General features: G+C 30.2%; 2 protein-coding genes and 1 long non-coding RNA gene across 6 annotated transcripts; 1 reads left to right on the top strand and 2 right to left on the bottom strand.

Annotated features, from left to right (window-relative positions):
* Positions 1-1,101: 1,101 nt before the first annotated feature.
* On the bottom strand, positions 1,102-11,401 carry LOC126846547 (PAX-interacting protein 1-like). Of its 4 annotated transcripts, none has more exons than XM_050586109.1 (23): positions 11,269-11,401; positions 11,004-11,180; positions 10,738-10,922; positions 10,042-10,222; positions 9,803-9,971; positions 9,562-9,725; positions 8,312-9,415; positions 8,033-8,248; positions 7,825-7,956; positions 7,595-7,756; positions 7,304-7,457; positions 7,087-7,226; positions 6,866-7,033; positions 4,849-4,968; positions 3,630-3,737; positions 3,325-3,565; positions 3,071-3,261; positions 2,754-3,010; positions 2,500-2,684; positions 2,191-2,429; positions 1,958-2,126; positions 1,582-1,884; positions 1,102-1,422 (listed from the first exon to the last, which is right to left on the bottom strand). In XM_050586109.1, exons 2-23 carry the CDS (start codon positions 11,112-11,114, stop codon positions 1,325-1,327), a joined length of 4,797 nt encoding a protein of 1,598 aa, XP_050442066.1. In that variant the 5' UTR covers positions 11,115-11,180; positions 11,269-11,401; the 3' UTR covers positions 1,102-1,324. The 4 variants fall into 4 exon arrangements, with proteins under 4 accessions (XP_050442066.1, XP_050442068.1, XP_050442067.1 ...); XM_050586111.1 differs by having other exon boundaries at positions 6,866-7,030; XM_050586110.1 differs by having other exon boundaries at positions 11,004-11,177; positions 11,269-11,387.
* Positions 11,402-13,615: 2,214 nt separating this feature from the next.
* LOC126846951 (probable cytochrome P450 301a1, mitochondrial) lies at positions 13,616-19,047 on the top strand. The gene is made up of 10 exons (XM_050586866.1): positions 13,616-13,761; positions 16,082-16,320; positions 16,400-16,646; positions 16,717-16,833; positions 16,928-17,206; positions 17,356-17,521; positions 17,605-17,774; positions 17,831-17,909; positions 18,544-18,744; positions 18,858-19,047. The coding sequence occupies exons 2-10, from the start codon at positions 16,128-16,130 to the stop codon at positions 18,966-18,968; spliced, it is 1,563 nt and encodes a 520-aa protein (XP_050442823.1). The 5' UTR covers positions 13,616-13,761; positions 16,082-16,127; the 3' UTR covers positions 18,969-19,047.
* Positions 15,758-19,217, bottom strand: LOC126846969 (uncharacterized). Its single transcript, XR_007686949.1, has 3 exons — positions 19,054-19,217; positions 18,151-18,300; positions 15,758-18,044 (listed from the first exon to the last, which is right to left on the bottom strand). It is a non-coding gene; the product is annotated as an uncharacterized LOC126846969 (long non-coding RNA).
* Positions 19,218-19,909: the final 692 nt, after the last annotated feature.

Here is a 19,909-nt window from a genome sequence, read left to right as displayed (position 1 = left end):
GAGTATTTATTATAACTAATAAATATCAACACTGTTAAAAGTATAGTAGAGTTATTTAAATAGTTTAGAGTTTTAAATAGTAATTTTCCTTAATAAAAAGTTTTATAGATTTTTGAAAAATCATATGCATTTGTAGGACAACACTCTTAGATCTACTTACAAACCTCAAGTCCAAAAACTACACAAATAAAAAATTATTAAGTTAATTTTAAGTTAGAAAAAATGTAAATATTTAGAGTAATTTTCTCCATTTTGAAAGGAAAGTTGTGTACTTCAATATGTTTTCATTTTCTTCTGTAGTTTGTGTGTATACTTTATGGGACATAAAGTCATATCAACCTGTGTGTAAATTAACTAAAAATTAGTAAGTAGTAAAAGCTTTTACCAATTCCCCTCCCTCAATTCAAGTGCTACAAGTTTAACATCTGTATAGTCCTTTCAGACTTCTTAAGCCAAACTATTCAACATCATGCAGTCAAACAAGTTTTGGCACCTAAGGAAGGGGCTAAAAGTTATTTCTTTCTGAATTCTGCGAACAGTTGCCTGTCCAAAGAAAGGAATGGCCAGAGCCGAGAGTCAGACCACCGATTGTCGGTTCCCATGTTGCAAAATCATCCAATACGGCAACAGAGCTCGCCAATTGGAACTACTAGTCAAAGACAAATTTGTGATACAAAAATAAAGTCATAATATAACCAACTCCATAATTAGATATATGTTATGAGTAAATATATTATATAATGCAGTAACATTCAAATTTTAAATTTTATAAAACTAAAACAAGAACATTTTCTGTGAAACACACAATTACAATTAATATATTTGAAATTTATTTGGGCACAAATATCAAAACTGAAGTAGTTTTACATTAATAAATAATACAAAATATCTCAAGAAGTTGACATTTTTTTTGTCAAAAAGAAAGAAAAAACATATTATCTATAACTTATATATTATAGCCTTAACTATTAGTTTAACTTCTAAAACATTAACTAAATATATATAAAAACCATAATATAACTTATAAGGCTATTGATAGTAATAGTTAGTACAATACAATAATTGTAACAAAGTACCATAATTAAATAATTTAAGTTTAATATATCATTTTAAAACAAATGCAATATAGATAAAATCATAATAGGCCCTAAATTAATATAAAATATACACACAGAATTTTCTACATTTTGTAATTTAATGTAAAAACTCTGGAAGTTGGACAACAATAATATTTCTTACTTCTATAAACACGATAATAACAAATTAGGAGAGAATCCATTATACAATTTCCTTATTTTATCAGACTTTGCTCAGAAAAACTTGATTATTTTTCAGACTTAATTTTTTGTTTTTTATAAGCCATGTCGTAGTTAATATGTTGTGTCATAACGGCTGAAAGTACAAATTCTGAAGAGTAAATACCTGAAAAAAATAATAATATAATAACACAAAGAATGTAAAAATAGGAATATTTTGTTTTATTTCATACATCTATTAATTTACTTGTAATAAAAATGACCTCTACTAAATGTAACAAAATGAAATGATTAATTAATTAACGCATACGTTAAAGAAACTCACCAAAACTTGCTCGAATAAGATCAGCGACCAAATGAAGATCGTTATTGCAAGCAACTACAATATACATGTTGGGTTCAATTTCTTGTATGGATCGCAATGATCGCCTTTGTTTTTCGACTGTGCCACCGGCAGATTCTATTATTTGACGAACTACAAAAGCTGGAGGATGATTCACTCCAGGTGTTACATAAAATATTTTGTCTTTGAACAACTCCTGACGACTTGAATTTGATAATATTTTAGGTACTTTACAAACTACTTTCTGATCAACTGAAACTTCTTCAATAGTATAAATAGCTTCTCCTGAAAGTAAATATTATTTGTTTTTAAACATATTTTCAACACTTAAGTATGAAATTATCAATTTTAGGCTTACCTAAAAACATATGTTGAGTAGACGAATCTTTGAGCCAGTCTGCAGTTACAATGTGTTTGACTGTTGACAAACAACATAAAAATTTAGTTGTACGGACAGACTCTTTCATTACTAAATGGGTGGCATCAGAAAATTTTTTCGCTATTGTACCACCAAGTTGTAAAACCATCTAGTGAAAAACAATACAAAATGATAAAAACACGAATATGTAATATTTTACTACTAAAATATACTCGTTGTTCTTCTTTGGCCAAGCCAAATCCAGAAAGCATAACACAAGGTCGATATTCAATTGGTGGTGGATTGATATTTGTTATTATTATGTCAGCTGTACTCAAATCATTATTTTCTTGATCTATAAAATCTGGAAGACCCGCACCAGGTCTCGGTCGCTTTCTTTTCGTAGCTACAGGATTATTACGTATTCTGTCATACAACTCTTGAGTAACATTAATCGGAATTTTCCAAGCACCTAATTGCAAATACAATTATAAACTAACAAAAATTCTATGGTTTTATTAAAATTGTTAAAAACTGCAAACCCATTAAATGATGCACTAAGCTATAATCAACTCGAAACGGATTACTGAGATTAAATTGCTGATATTTAGCATTCTCAGGCTGGTACATACAAGATAAATGACCAAACAGAATTTCGTTTAACCACTGTACATTTACTACAGGTCTATTAGTATCTCTAGCTTTTTTTACTTTTTTACCCTCCAATCTATAACAAATTAATTTTTATACAATAAATATATTTAAAAAGTAATTTTATTTATTTATTTTCACTTACTTTCGGCTTACTAAAATGTTATTTTCAGCAGAAAAATAAGAAGTTACACGAGCACCCGTTAGTTCTATCATGAATTTAACACGATTACGCTCTTCGCTCTCAAAGTTTGTCAAGGATATCATCATTTGACGGCAAGGCCTTTCTTCGCAATATGGAGTAGGAAAATGAAGAGCATACCACGGGGGCATAAGTTGTTGTTTTGTAATTATGTCACTAAGCCAATACGCTGTAATACATCTTTTACCATCTCGTAATCCCTAATTGTACGTTATAATTATATTTTAATCAAACAAGTAAAATCGGGTATATATTTTTACCTGTTGAACAAGCGGATGTTTTTGTGTTTGACAAAGAATGTGGGTGAGACGCAATGTATAAGAAGGCTCAATTTCACCGCCGTGATCTAATATAATTTGTTTCCAAGTTGGGACATCATTGATTGTATCTGCACATCGATCGTACTCAACAATCAGGAAAACACAACCAAGCAAACACTTATCAGGGGGTACTGAAAAAAGTATGTACTTAATAAATGAAGAACTAGTTGAAACATAAAAGAAAACTGACTAACATTTAAGATTAGGATTGTGTCCGAAAAATCTAGCTTGATGAGGTAGTTGCTGTTGATGACCGACTGTTTGTCCTGCTGCACTTTTAGCTAAGACTGCTGCTACCCTTACAGCAGCAGACTGGTTATAATTTGCAGGAATTACTTTATTGTTTACTGGAGTTTGGAGAGATGCTCGACCTACTACTTGAGCAGCACGATTCGAAGGAGAACTGTTTGTGACGTTATTTAAAACTGTTCTTGACTATTGATCACCAAAAAACCAATTAAAAATATTCTAAAATTAACAAAACTCACATCTTAAATACCTGATATGCTCCTTGAGTTCCTTGTGGTTGATTTTGATGTTGAGCAGCATGATGTTGAGCAGTCATTAGTCGCAATTGTCCAGCGGCACTAATTTCCTGGCCAGACATCTGTTAAAAATAAAATAAGTTTAAAACTCTCTTAACAACAATAAACTATTAAAACTGAGGCTGGATTTATTTGTATGGGGCTAAAGTGATTTGTTTAATTATAAAACCAGGACAAAAAATGGAAAAGTAAAATAATGCCTTAATAGTCATAATAACATAATACTTTGCCTAAATCCAGTCCCATTAAAAATTATTACATATTAACAAATACTGTTAACACATTAATAACATAACTATTTTACAAATTGATTTGTTAATTTCATAGCATGCTTATTAATATATTAATAGGCATTAATATACAGAGTGGCACAAATATTCAGTGGAATATTTAATAGTGACAATTAATAAATTGAACTCATAGATTTGATAGAGTAACCTAGTATTAGTAAGCAGCTAAATAATTTTAATTAAATCTCAATATATATATATATATATATATATACTAAGTTAAAAATAGTCAATTATTAATTATAAGATTATAACTTTTTTGTAAACAATGTTAATACAAGCAACTAAAGTAGTTTAACTAAACTATTTACAAATAAAAATTAGTTTTTTTAACATTATTGTACATTTAAAATATTATACTACAAGCTATAGAAAAATGTACATACTATTTATATAAAAATAGTAATTGTTAAACATTAGAAATATTTTATGAAATCAAGATAAAGAAGAAAAATTGTATACAACATATAAATTTTAAATTTTAATTAAATAATTTGTTTTTTTTTTTTTAAATACAAATTAAAAAATGTCACAATTTGGGTTATGTTCACACAAAAAATAATAATTAATTCTACAATCTGCAGAAGTATAGTCAATAATGTTTCTTGGTTGCTATTTATTATGTTCTGCATGTCACGCAATGACGAATTTACAGAAGTGTCAATACTTTGACCGTATTTAGAAAATTAATTAAAATCTCAGAACCTCATTAAATTCGCCATTACATAAAATATGGACAATTAATAAAACTGATCATGCATTGGTAGAATAAATAGAAAGAAAAAGATTAAAGAAGTCATTGTTTAGAGATCACACTGCTATACTGCAAAGAAAAATAATTGGCCAAAAAACACATTGGTCCAACATTTTCTTTTATTTTTACCTGTTGCGTTGAACTTGATGATGATATGCCATTTTGTAAACGTATACTTAACATATTAGCAAGAGCAGTTTTAGTCTTTGGATTAACAACCAATGCTTGTTGATTTGTTTGAGATGTTTGCTAAAAAAATATGATTTTGGATGCTTTGAGTAGCAATTTATCTTTTTCCAGAATAAATTAGTTTTAATAAAAAATGTTACTTTTATTAAGTTTTTAACAATCCGTAAAAAGATAACTTACTATTTTTCAATTTCAATAAACTATGCTTACAATAATTTTATCAATAATTTAGAAATTATCTTTAATATTATTATTTTATTTGCAATTATATAAATGATCGATTAGAAGATTGTAGTAATTTATTTGTATAATTATTTGCACATGTATTTGTGCAATAATGCTTAACAAGCATTATTCACTAAACTATTTACACCTAATTAATATTCTGCACAAAACAAAATTAGACTTCTTACAAATATTATTGACTATAAAAAAACAATACTTACAGTCCAGTTACAAAACTAAATTTATAATAAATAAAATATAACATAGTTACATAACATATTTTATACATTATAATATAAGTTAGGCCCTTTCAACTGAAATATTACTAAATGCAAATAAACAATATGTAAAAAATGCAATCTTAAAGCGTGTTTTTGTTGTCAATAAAAATATAAAATTTACATGCCTACTTCCAATAAACCGCATTTTAACATAAATTACCCAAGTGAATGGAAAGTGCTATTTATTAAAGGGCAAAAAATAAACAATATATTACAAATATTGATCTAGTAGCCATTTAGTTATTTAAGTTTGCAAACAAAATTAATTCTTTTACTTTAGTGTTATATTATGAAACTTTTATTATAAGACTCAATCAGAATACTTGAGTACCAATAAATATACTTATTGAACATTTCTATTATTATAAAACTATTGACAGGTTTTCTGTCTAGTAACAAAATAAGGTTTGGTATTAAATTAGATACACATCTCACATACAATACACTACTTATTGAAATATCTCTTAGACAAATTCCGTTTTTTAAAAAATTAATTTGTCTACAAATGAATAAAAATACTATTTATGTAATGCAAAAAAAAAACAAATTTACATCCCAGAATAATATTTACAACAATACAAAAATCTTCTGTAACAGAATTATAAAAAGCCAATTCCCTTCAGGAAAAATTTTCTTTGAGAATAATTTTAATAATACAAATTAGTTACATTCTAAAATTAGCTTACGTACCAACAAAAAAGAAAATATTCAATTTTCTTAGAGACATTATTAATAGGAGATAGGTTTGTAGGCAGTTTAAAATACCAGATTAGAATACATTCATAAAATACACCGCTGTAGTCATATTTCTAAATCTGTAGCTAATTTATAGTGTTGAAACTCAGCATTCCAGGTGCCAACGGGTACAGATACGACGGGGGGAGACTATGGAGGTTATATCCACTCCCTTATATACTTAAGTTGTATTTATTAATAGGGAACTTTCATATTATTTTTTTTAATAATATATTATACCTATATTATGTATTGGAAGAGAATTTTTTTTTAGCCCTACCCCTAATTTTCCGTCATAGATCCGCCTCTAGGTCCCAAAACATGAATTTCATCTAAAATTTATATTTTGTAGGTGTTTATGCATATTTTTAATATCTTAACCGGTTGTTTATGTTTCATAACAGTATGTAATGAATACACAGAAAACATGGTATAAAATATAATAAGTTGTCCGTTACCAAAAGCCCATTACTAATTTAAGTACAATGATCCTTCACCATTATAAATTTGTATTAATTACTAATAACATTGATTATAAATATTATAGATAGCCTACTAAGACAAAGTTCAGTTCTGTACATTGACACAGGACGGACGCAAGTAGAATCGTTTCCATAGAAAATGACACTACTAGCGCCTGTTCCTTGTCGGAGTACAGAACTGAAATTTGTCTAGGTGGGTGATCTATAATATTTATAATCAGTACTAATACTTACAGCAAATGCCTCTGAACCCGTAGATGGCGTTTCTGTTTGATCATTGGCTGGTAAAGGTACTGTTTGTTGATTCTGTGCTATTGGTGTTGAAACTGAAGCAACTTGGGAAGGCTGCACAACATTTTGTTGTTGCATAACTCCTGTAATTGGCTGACCAGAAGCAACCTGCTAATGAAAATTATATTACATTATTTCATTTTATTATTTCAATTAAAGCCTACCTGTTGTTGCATGACCTGTTGCTTCTGTGTAGCATCCATTTGTAATTGTTGCTGCAATCTTAACTGATGTATTTGTTGACGTTGATGTAGTTGAGCTAACTGAGCAGAAGACATGTTTGCAGCTGGTGCTTGTTGATGTCCTATGTATATATATATATATATTTTTTTTTAAGTTCTATTCTTAAGTTTAATATTGGAAATTAAATTTCAAATAAACCTTGTTCTGTAACGGCTGACTGTTGCCAAACAGTAGTTTGTGGTTGGTTGGCCTGTTGGTTGTTTACCAATGTGTTATTAACAGTTTTTACATTTGTAGGCAATCCAGTCGTTACTGTTCCCCCTGCCATTTGTTGTTGTTGTTGTACTAATAACTTAAAGATAAAAAGTTATACTTATTTTTTTAATTTAAATATGGCTTCGACTACTAGGTCATTAGCCTTTAGTTTTATACTTATTTGTCATAGTATGTATATTAAAATATATAAATTTGAATAGGCGTGTAATTTACTTGCTGCTGTCGCATCTGATTCCATTGAGCTTGTTGAGCCGGTGTCATTCCAGAAGTAGATATAAGCTGATGATTTAAAGTACGAATTACTGTTGTTTGTCCATTAGGAGTGTTTTGTCTAATATTTGAGCCCCCAATTCCAGCTACTTGCTGTTGACGTGCCTATAAATAACAAATTCTAGCATTAATGATTAAATTTATAATAATCTAATTTAAAATGACTTTTTTACATTGAATTGTTGTAGCACAATATTTCTTTGCTTTGTTAGTTTATTAATGAACACTAATCTGTCAGCTGGGTTCATAGCTTGTATTTGTTGATGAGTTTTAGCATCCATGTGTATCATTTGTTGGGGTCCATGCTAAAATATAAAAGTTTATTTGTGTAATTTATTTATATAAATAAAACATTTAATAATTTGGCTCTATTCGGCTTACAGGTGATTGCTGTGACCAAATAAGTCTTTGATCTAAAGGTTGCTGAATAGTTCGTTGAACAGTTAATGTTTGCTGTTGTGCCCACTGGGTCTGAGTGGTAGGTTGTGTATTTGCTACATTAATATTATTTACAGGCTGTTGTGCTTGTTGTCCAATAACTAAAGTTTGCTGTTGTTGAATTTGTTGAGTTTGTTGTTGATTAACTTGGACACGAGACTATAGTGAAAATTTTATTACGATTATGTGTGATATAAAATTATAATATCAGAATAAATTTACCATATTTGCTGAAGGAGGCGCCATTCGCCACTGAGTTGAAACAGTCCCACCACCTTGTTGAACAATACGTTGCTGAAACAATAATCTTTGCTGTTGTTGTTGTTGTTGTTGCTGCTGTATAAGTATTTGCTGTTGTGTTTGAGATGGTGGCATTTGTTGACCATTGGATACTATACATATTTGTGATGGTTGAGAAGACTGAACATTCTGCAACTGTGGTTGTTGTTGTTGCTGCTGTTGAGTATGAACTTGTGCGTTCTGGACCCCTTGTTGTTGTTGTTGTTGTTGTTGCTGTTGCTGCTGCTGCTGCTGTTGCTGCTGGAATTGTAAAGATTGGTTGTTTCCTGTTTGAAATTGTAATTGTTGAATTTGTTGACCTTGTTGTAATTGTTGCTGTAACTGATTAGGAATTTGTTGCTTTTGTAACTGAGACATCTGAGCTTGTTGGATTTGGACAGATTGTTGTTGAAGTTGTGGAATTTGAACCTGTTGAGGTTGTCCTGATTGCATTTGGACATTTTGTTGTTGTAATTGAGATATTTGAGTTGAATGTTGTCCTGTTTGTAGTTGCTGAACATTTGGTTGTTGTTGTAGTTGGATATGCTGCTGCCCTTGCTGCAACTGGACAGTTTGCTGTTGTAAGGTAATCTGTTGCTGGCCAGGCTGTAGTTGTGGAAGTTTTTGCTGTGCTTGTAAATGTTGTTGATTTTGTTGTTGTGGACCTTTATGCATTAATTGTAGATGAGTTTGTTGTGGTTGAGTTTGTTGTAGTTGAGTATGGTTTTGTTGAATTTGCGGTTGTTGCTGATTTGGTTGAAATTGCAATTGTTGTCCATGTTGTAATTGAATTTGCTTTGCTTGTTGAATTTGTTGAGCTCGTATTTGTTGCTGCTGCGGAAATTGATTTTGTTGTTGAGGAATATGTATTTGTTGCTGTGGCAATGTTTGGTTATTAACGTGGGTTTGTTGTTGTAATTGTAACTGTTGAACTTGCTGTTGTGAAAGACGTTGAAGTTGTGGTGTTGACATCAATGACATAGTTGGTTTTTGTTGCGTACCACTTATCAGTTGTTGTGTTCCCTGAGATACTTGAGGTGATGAAACCTATTTTATTAAAATTTATTAAATTAAATAGTATATATATATACTTATATTTATATGCTGAGATAAACTGGTAATGAATAGGCATATTATGACATGTAAAAATACAGCAATGTTAAACTTTAAAATAAATAAACATCAGTTATTACTTGAATGGGTTGAGATGTTGGAGGAGTTGATGGTTGATTCCATGGTAAGCGTTGTTTCAACTGTTCTAATCCTTGGTTTTTAGTAACAACAACTTCAGGCTGTTCAACAGGTGCTTCAAAATCTGCAAAACCGGTAATTGTTGACAAACCGCTTGTTTGTACTTCTGTAAAATAATTATATTAAAAATGAATAATACAAATAATTACTTATAATACTAAATATTAAATAGCAATAGTTTACTATGTGGTGGATTATTCGAAGTGACTGGTAACATAGGCCTAACAAGCAGTCTAGGGTGATAGATATTCTCAGGACATAATTCTCTTTTTTTCAAACTATCAATTATCCAGTCAGGAGTAACAATTTTGATCTTCTCAGAAGCTTGAGATAGCGCAACATCATATTTTTTCTAAATCAAAGAAAAAAATGGTAAATTAATTATATTAAAAATGATAGAATAGTCTTAAATTATTGCATACCCCTGATGGTTTAGTTATTACTAAATGTGTGGTTTTATTTAAATCTAATGTCAGACTAAAAGTGCCTCCATTATAGGTAATCAACGCCCATAAAGTTTTACAATCATAAGCATTAATTTGTGAGACACATGCCACAACACCTTTAAAAAGGTTATCTTCAAATGGATTAAACGGTTTTGTTCTAGAATTGCATTCTTAAGGAATATTACACAAATGCAATTAATCTATGTTTCAACATAAATTTTGTTAATCAATATTAGGTTAGCTATCTGCTGTAAATTCAGTATATCAAATCAAAATCCTAAATCTATAATGTACATCTACTTATTCAGTCATTCAAAAATTCTGTTGCAGGAAATATTTCATCATAATATATAATATATTAAAAATCAGTCACTTTAACCAGACCACCTTCGATGTTGGGGCCTGGGTATTTAACACAATATTTTCTAGGGGAAAAAACTATAAAATAATGTAAATTGTAAAAAATATGAAATATACAAATCAAATTTTTGGTGGTCCTTTAAGAGCCAGGCCGACCTTGTTATAGACTATAGTATACCTAGATTATAGTATATTTAAAAAAAAAAATTTTAAAGCTTTTAATTTAATTAGTTTATCTCAGAAACTTAATTTTAAATTTACAGCATCCTAAGGTTTAAAAATCTTTTCTTTTACAATGTATTTAAAGGATACGGCATAAGTCTGTTACATATGACAGACATACGAATCCATTCAGGAGCTACAGTTATCACATCATACAGTTCTCTTGCAGCACTAACATCATCTTCAACAAAATTGTCACCAACAATGCAATGTGTAACTGAATCTGACAATAAACATGTAGATTCTGCATTACTATTTTTAAGAATGGTTGATACCTAAATTAACATTAATAAAGATACAAAAAAATTAACATTAGTTTTACTTAACACAATATTTAATGAATTTATATTACTTACGTCATCTCCAATTGAACCGCTGGCAAAATACACAATTTTCGCAAATAAATTATTTGCGACTTCAACAGGCAAAGAATCTTTGATATCATCAGTTTTTGAAGTTGAATCCATATTTAGTGTTTATTTTTAATTTTGAATACTTCCCGGGAATCCAACTTACATTATATTCATAAACTACTAAACAATAATCTCAATTTAATATAATTAAATTCTGAATTAATTACTCAAGGACGATAAGTAATAAGATTGTGGCAAGTTCACATACTTTTCAAATGAAAACTGATTCAAGTAATTCCCATATTTTGAGTTTCATATTTATTTCAATTAAAAATGTAATGACTATACATCGCACTCTCAAAACTTTTAACTTATAAGAATTTAGATTGAAGAGGTGTTTTGATAATGTTGTAAACAAAATACAATCATAATAGCAGAAACGCTTACGGTGTTGCCAACGAAACGATTAATGATTTTGTATTGCGCTTATAGCTGATAACGACTACATATACCATTTATTGTAAAAGTTGGCGCCACTGAGAGGCGGTTTTTTGTCGGGCGGAGATTTGTCAGGCGAAATTTTGTCCGGCGGAGTCAATAGTCAATGAGAATTGAGACACAGATTGAGATTGAGATCTGTGATTGAGATCTACCACGGAATAGACCAAGGTTATAAAGAAGTAAGAAGTAAGAACTCTATTTCTTTATAATCGTGCTGTCTACATAGTTATCAATCTGTATATTGGTTTTCGGGGGTTGCTACCACTTATTCCATAGTGTATAAATTACCAAAGTCTAGTTTTTATCAGTAGGTGGAATTTGTATTGATACGGATTACGGACAGCAAGTCACTGGTTGTTGGACGCTCGCTTGGCACCGTCGCTTCGTTCCGCTAAACCAAAAATATACTTAGGTTTGCAGACTACAGTCTAGGAGGAGGTTGCAGGTTTAAATTTAAATTTAAGTTAAAAAACTGTTAAGAAACTGGTCACTGGGAAAAAATTGTCCATGGTAACGTATGCAATTTGGGATAAGTGGTGTTGGCCCGTTAGCAGCACGAATTGAAATGAATTATTTTAACTCATGGTTTTCAGTAAACACTGTTCCTAAATAGGAGAATGGTGTGGTGGTTTTTTTTGGCCAAGGGTCCGGATAAAGTTCCAGAAATTGTTAATCATTTGTTTCGGAGTAAAAAAATGTTTCTATTTTATTTGTTCCGGAACAAATCAAAATATTTGTTTCTATCCGATATTTGTTATGAAACAAATGAACCTATTCGTTCCTATCCGATATTTGTTCCGGAACAAATCGTTCGTTTGTCCCAGAAAAAAAGTTTATTTGCTTCGGAACAAATAACTATTTTTTTCGGAGCCAATAAACTTATTTGTTCCGAAACAGATGTCGGATCGAAACAAATAAGTTGATTTGTTCCAGAACAAAATAATATCGGATAGGAACGTTCCGTCGTCTATTATCCATTGTCTCGTGTCCAGTCCTATAATCACCAACTCAGACACGACTATTTTTTAAAAAACTTATAGAGTAATTTGAAGTTAAAAAATGTGTACGTTTTTAACAAATTATTATGAATATTAGGTATACCTATGTATATTGTATAATATTGGAATATTAGACACTTATAGGGTTTTTACTTGGTATTATATATTTTTGTAATTCTAAGTGTTAATTCTAGTGTAATTCTAAGTGTTATTATATAAACTATTTAGTTTTAGAAATAAACTTATACTAATTATATGGACTATAGGTATATTCAGTAGCGTATCTAGGATTTTTCCACGGGAGAGGGGGGGATATACAGATTTTAACAGCCATACCTATTCAATATAAACATATATTCATATTATTATATACCTGTTGCATGTAAACAAAAATTTGGATTCTTAACTACAAAACAAAGTCTAATTTTCTTGAGGACAGTGAGAGAATATTGAGTACTTCAGCAGGCATGACCGTTATATTTTAAATTATGTTTCAAATAACCTCCCGGGGGCCCGGGATATAACCCCCCCCGTAAATATGTCACTGGGTTTAATGATATAATATATGACTATTATTGTTTTCATTAATTGCCACAAATTCCAACAGAAAAAGTATATAAAACCAAGCATACGAAATACAATATAATATTATGAAGCTATCTAATAATTTAATTATACATTAAAATAAAACAATAAATGCATATACAAATGCATAATTCCAGTTCATTGGCTATCCTGCATACAGCCCGTTTTTTCTGAAATCCCCCATTTTTAATTATTAATTTAAGACGACAATTCATATTCATACCTATGAATAGGTAAATTATTTATTAAAAATAAATAGTAGGTAGTTCGTAAAATGATAATCACGATTTCGTACTACTAATTAACTTGGTATTTACAGTTTAGTACATTAATTGTTACTTGTTAAATATTTATTTTATAATCTCCATATTTTCATTATACATTATAATTATTATAGTAGGTACTTCTAGAAATATGTATTTAATGCAAGTACAATGACAAATGTTAAGTTGGCTACACCACAACTCGCAAGATACATCTCTTATTAGTTCAGTGGCCGCTACGACGGCAAGAATGGTAGAAAGTGTAGTCTGCATTACCTGAGAATTGGACAGTAATCAGTATTCATTGGTACCTGCTACGTTAGCGTAGCTGTTGCTGGACAAAAATTCAAACGTAATTCAAACTATACTTAGTTTTAATGGAAAAATTCTGTACCAATTTCTCTTCCAGTAAAAGTAAGATTTTTTGTATTATTATATGTTTTTTGATAATAGTATTTACAATAAATTATATTAAATATTAAAAATGTATACTTTACTACAATAATATAATACATATATTTGTATTAAAATATTATATGTATTATATACACCAGTCCATTTTTTTCACAAAGATTTAAAAAGCATTTAACAAATTACTATTGTGTTAAATTGGGTATATTATGTACATAATTGGTTTTCATTGAATTGGTACCACAACACTTACCTATTCAATTTTATTAAAATAGTACAGAAAAAAAGAATGTACGCACAATATTCATTTTTTTATAGTTTTTTATTTTTCCAAAAAATCTACAATTAAATTATTATTTTAAGTGTATCTGCTACGCTTTAAAATAATTTTAAAAAAGATATACCGTAAGGAAAAAATGAATTTAAACAATATTGTTTTGAATCTATTTTATTTTTAAATAAGTAGTTGTCCTTGACACTTTCTTCTATGAGTCTTAAAAATAATGAACGGTATTTCATTTATATATATTGTTTCTTTTTTAAATATGTGGTTTAGTCAACAGTAATTTATTTTCTTGTATAATTAATGATATTAATTGTTTATTTACGTGTGTATTTGATGTAGTGGTATGGACGTTATGGACAGGACTTTTAAAATCTCGAAACTTTTCTTAACAAAGTTATAACTTCAACAAACAAATCTTTACAATAGTTATTCAGGAGAATTATACTTAGGTATCTATGCCCCTTCTTTCTATCATGTGAAAGCAAAACGAATTCTTAAACCATCTCCTAAAATAATAATTAACTTTCTCGGTCAGTGGCGTAATAAATATTTAAATAATTAAGACATTTTACTTGCAAAAACCTGAAGAAAAAAAAATACATACATACATAGGGTCATGATCTTTATCACAATCCTAAAATGCCATATGTTTTCTACTAAAAATGTATTTTTTAATTAATAAAGTATGGTAGCAGAGCAGATTTTCAAATTTGATTGAAACTTATTATATTTTACTCTGATGTATGACTAAATAAACAAACAACTTTAATCATCCTTATGTCAATATTAAATAACAATAATTTCTTTGCAGTCCCCCATTTTGGTCCTACAGTTACTCTACTACTTAAATATTATTAAATATTTTATATTATGTACTCGTTTCGATACTTGGATCTCAGAAAAATAATTTTAAATCATCGCGGTACGTTGCCTAGACCGATCTTCACTCCCTCAGTGTGTTCTCTACCACAGTTTGCTCTTATCATTAAGCAACTTAACGCCTACCTATATTTTTATTCATCCAGCTCTGATTTCTTCACCCATACTAAATATTTTTTCTTATTTTCTTAGTCACTTCCCCAAGAATCTTTCTTTTTTCCATTTTACAATATCTTTCTTTAATCTAATTATCCACTAATTTTCCAAAATTTGTATGGCTTCATTGACGTTTCCATATTGGCCTCGTCGGTAAATTGTGCATTTTTTATTCCTAGCCTTAGAATTTCTTTCTTCTCCAGCCTCCATCTGTACTTTTCTTCTTTTAATACATAATACACTGCCAAAAATTATGTTTGGTCCTATATAGCTAGTAGTTTTTTCCCATTATTACTATTCCGATTCCCGAAAAGGGCATGCCTTTTCGCTCTCTCTACCAATCCTTTCAATTTTAATATTTCTTTCTTTATTCAAACCATAAAAACTCTTGTACAACTGTCTCTGATACGGAAGTCTAGATCCATTGAATTCCGAAATCCACAGTAATAAAAATGTTAATTCTCTTGTTGAATCGTCCTCATTTTTCTTACAAATTCCTTACACAGATATTCTGCAGCTGTATAGTGTTCATCTCTCGAGCGTGACAAGCCAAATGATCTTTCTTCTTCCCATAATTTGCTAACTGGCGTCATCAGATCTATCGGACCATCTTAAATTCTCTTGATTTCATCTACCTTAACTCTCTATTATAAATTTTCCTCCTTTTCCAGCTTTAGAACTTAGTCTGTCTCATAAATAAGGAAGTCACAATCGGCGACTTTTCTCATTTAATCGTATTCCTACTCTTCTCTAGCCAACAATAGTTGGCTAAAGAAGGCTATTAACCCCACTATACGGAGTTAATGTAACGCACCTATAATATAGGAGTCCATCTTATATAGACTTATACTTTTGGTGAACGATTATAAAAATTATTTATAGTAAGAAATCAGTGTAGTGATTTAAAGTTTGTCATGGGTCCAGACGCAAATAAAATGAAAATTATAAAATGTAAGAAATTCTCAGGTCCATATTAAAGCTATAATATTTGATCATACATAGGTATTATACAGTTAAATTGAATGAACTTAAAACTAAGAAAGCCATAATGAAAAAATTGCGTTTATCCCATATTTCGACGAGATGGCGGTCAACTGCTGCTGCACCAGCTGTGTCTTCAGGAACTATCGACTCATTTGATGAAGCTGAAAACTTAGCTAAAGCCAAACCCTACTGTGATGTTCCGGGACCAACTCCATGGCCAATTATCGGAAATACTTGGAGAATGTTACCGATCATTGGTAATGACATATAACTATTGACTTTGATAAGTAAACACAATTGAATTATATTTGGTTAAGTCTTTCTTGGTTCCAATAGGTCCTTACCAGATATCGGATTTGGCTAATGTATCGTACGTACTTTACAAGCAATACGGAAAAATGGCAAAACTCGGTAATCTTGTTGGACGTCCGGATTTATTGTTCGTTTACGATGCCGACGAAATAGAAAAAGTTTACAGACAAGAAGGAGATACGCCATTTAGACCCTCTATGCCTTGCTTAGTTAAGTACAAGAGTCAAGTTCGAAAACAGTTTTTCGGTAGACTTCCCGGAGTAGTCGGCGTGTAAGTGTAGGAAAAAAGAAAATAATATAACTATTTAATACTTAATTAAATGTCACATTGTATATTATAGGCATGGAGAACCATGGAGAGAATTTAGAACTAAAGTTCAAAAGCCAGTACTACAGCCTCAAACCGTAAAAAAATATATACAGCCCATCGAAGAAGTCTCCGACTACTTTATCCAAAGGTATAAAATAATATTACGTAGTTGTACGACTATAGAATATAGTAAAACGATCCCGGATTTTACAAATAAATATAAATGTATTAATTATGTTTAGAATGCAAGAAATGAAAAACGAAAATTCTGAAATGCCTGCTGATTTCGACAATGAAATTCACAAGTGGGCATTGGAGTGCATAGGTCGAGTGGCTTTAGATGCTAGACTGGGTTGTTTGAGACCCGATTTACCTCATAATTCAGAGCCGCAAAAGATTATAGATGCAGCGAAATACGCTCTTCGTAATGTAGCTCTGCTAGAACTAAAATATCCATTTTGGCGTTATTTGCCGTCAACGCTTTGGAAGAAATACGTGTCTAACATGGACTATTTTATCGAGTAAGTTGGTACCTAAATCGTTGTTTGTTTAAATTCAACCATTGGTTAGTAACTTAATAGGTTAGGTTAATAGATAAATTAGTTTTATTAAAGAATGATTTTATAAACAAGTAATTTTACCTACATTAAAATAAACTATGATGTTTTAGAATATGTATGAAGTATATAGATGACGCCATGCTGAGATTAAAAACCAAACCAGCGATAGTCAATGAAAGCGAATTGTCTTTGGTGGAAAGAATATTAGCTAACGAACCCGATCCCAAAACTGCCTACGTATTAGCGTTGGATCTTATTCTTGTCGGAATAGACACGGTATTTTAATTAGTAAATAAATTACAATGTACAAAGTGCTAATTCAGATTATTATAATATTTTATTTATGGCGGATTTTCTAGATATCGATGGCTGTATGTTCAATGCTTTATCAAATAGCGACGAGGCCTGAAGAACAAGAAAAAATATATCAAGAAATGTTAAAAGTGCTTCCCAACAAAGACGACAAATTAGATGCGAGTAAATTGGAAAAAATGATTTATTTGAAAGCATTTATCAAAGAAGTATTACGGTAAGTTTGATCGTGTGATTTAAAGTTATGCAAATAATATTTAATGACATTTTTAGGATGTATTCAACTGTGATAGGAAACGGTAGAACATTACAGAAAGATATGGTCATTTGTGGTTACAGGATACCAAAAGGCGTAAGTAGAGACTAGAGTACCTTTTATTTCATATGTTTATATTAAAATAAAGCCTCAGATATGACATAAATGGCAATGTCAGTCATTGCTAACAAATATAATATCCTGAAATGCCTTGAACAATGTTTTCCCACACTGAGACGAAACATATAAAAACATTATTTATATCGTAAAACACGAATGAAGCTGTTGGGCGATTACTTTTATCGAAGTACTCTACGTAGCAGCCAAGATCACTTACAGTTTTTAACATTTCGCTCGACCTTTCTGTGGCCTGACAAACTTTAGTGCGATCCGAGAATTTCCACTTTGTATTTAAAGGATATATTTTATCTGTCTCCAAATTTAAACCGTATGATGAAAAATCGTGATCACATGACATTCTTAAGCCCTGGAAACTCAAATATTATGATCTTCAAAATATTTACAGCTTATCAATTATCATTATATATTACTTATGATGCACAGTGGTTTATAATCTAAACATACAGGTAGCAAAAGATAAAATTAGTATAAAAAAAAATGTCGTAATATATAATATGTCATTGTATAAATAAACTAATATGTAAATTATCACCCACTTATTGTCCGTAGTAATAATATTTCAATAATAAATGTAATCAATTTATTACAGATTCAGCTAGTATTTCCAACTATTGTTACGGGGAACATGGAAGAGTATGTGACGGACTGTACACAGTTCAAACCCGAAAGATGGATGAAACAGTCGACCGGATATATTCATCCATTCGCATCGCTACCATATGGTCATGGACCTAGAATGTGCTTGGGAAGAAGATTTGCTGATTTGGAAATGCAAGTATTCATCGCCAAGGTAAATAATTGATGCTCACTAAATCGTTTAATGTACAATATATAGTTCTAAATCAGAACTATATATTAGTTAGAACGTCTAAATTTCATACTATGTATAATTATTTTTTATAGTTGATCAGATCGTACAAGCTGGAATATCAATACGAACCGTTGAAATACAAAGTGACATTCATGTACGCCCCGGACGGCGAATTGAAATTTAAAATGACTGAAAGGTCTTAAATGATAGCTGATAATTTATAAGATATGCTATTTTTGTATAATCATAATGATTAATAAATAAATGTATTTTTTAATTTTTTTTTACCTGTGTTGTATAGGTTTGCTCGCCATTCTTAGCTTTTGGCATAAAACGAAATTTCATGTCAGTATCTTGAAAGTTCAGGTCTTTATGATTCCAAATGCGATAATCATAGCAACTCGTGTTTACATCACCCGATTCCAAAATTATATCTGTAGAATAATTCAATTAATTTTGTTCCTCTCTTTTTTTTAAACTACAGTTACTTCGGTATTTAATCGAGCGGAAGTTTTAACCCGTTGAACCACATAAATGTATTGTATGTTTCCCTTTCTTCTGGGAAGATATTTGAGTTCAAACTGTACTCCTGGCCAGTGCCGTTACGTGATAGTTCTTGTACTTGGTTATTAAACGATTACAACGTGAAATATCATAATCATATCGACATTGTTGTTTAATATTTTCTTTTGGATGTACACTGACCGTTTTGTTTTCTAAAAAATATGCATTTGACGTTTGTAATTCGTTGTTCAGTTTATGAGGTCTGTTGTAGCAATATGCAAACACATGGTCCCATTGTTTTCCGATTTCGGCTGTGTTTAAGGGTTGGACAATGTTGAATTGTTGTTCTTGGTTATTAAAAGTGTTTTTAAAATGATCATCAATTTCTGTTTGTTTTGTTAAAGTTTTACAGTTTGTTGAATCCTTGTGGCTTTCAGAGAGTTTTAGATACTTTGATAACCTATTATTTACATATTGCTTTGTTTTATCTAAATCGGATAGATTTTTAAACTCGTGTTCATTTGATAACTCTATTTCTGACAAACGGTATTTATTTTTCCAATATTTGACTGTTTTTTTGTTTTTATTGTAAAACGTTCCTTCATGATTAATCATAACATCATCATCGCTTTTGTCATAA

Source organism: Adelges cooleyi, unplaced genomic scaffold, assembly GCF_023614345.1.
Source record: "Adelges cooleyi isolate 19-005CV unplaced genomic scaffold, UGA_ACOO_1.1 ACOO_flye_CR_arks_rails_tigmint_CR_PRNA_9, whole genome shotgun sequence".
Classification (NCBI taxonomy): Eukaryota; Metazoa; Arthropoda; class Insecta; order Hemiptera; family Adelgidae; genus Adelges; species Adelges cooleyi.
Note: the sequence above shows the minus strand (reverse complement) of the source record. Positions and strands in the feature narration are given on the sequence as shown.

What these genes read in the sequence shown, in the direction of transcription:
- LOC126846547 (XM_050586109.1), bottom strand. Translation starts at nt 11,114, where the DNA reads ATGGATTCAACTTCAAAAACTGATGATATCAAAGATTCTTTGCCTGTT. An exon ending in AACATCCGCTTGTTCAACAG is followed by an intron (nt 3,011 to 3,070) that starts GTAAAAATATAT and finishes ACGTACAATTAG; the next exon opens with GGATTACGAGATGGTAAAAG. An exon ending in AACATTTTAGTAAGCCGAAA is followed by an intron (nt 2,685 to 2,753) that starts GTAAGTGAAAAT and finishes AATTTGTTATAG; the next exon opens with ATTGGAGGGTAAAAAAGTAA.
- LOC126846951 (XM_050586866.1), top strand. Translation starts at nt 16,128, where the DNA reads ATGAAAAAATTGCGTTTATCCCATATTTCGACGAGATGGCGGTCAACT. An exon ending in TCCGACTACTTTATCCAAAG is followed by an intron (nt 16,834 to 16,927) that starts GTATAAAATAAT and finishes AATTATGTTTAG; the next exon opens with AATGCAAGAAATGAAAAACG. An exon ending in GTTACAGGATACCAAAAGGC is followed by an intron (nt 17,910 to 18,543) that starts GTAAGTAGAGAC and finishes AATTTATTACAG; the next exon opens with ATTCAGCTAGTATTTCCAAC.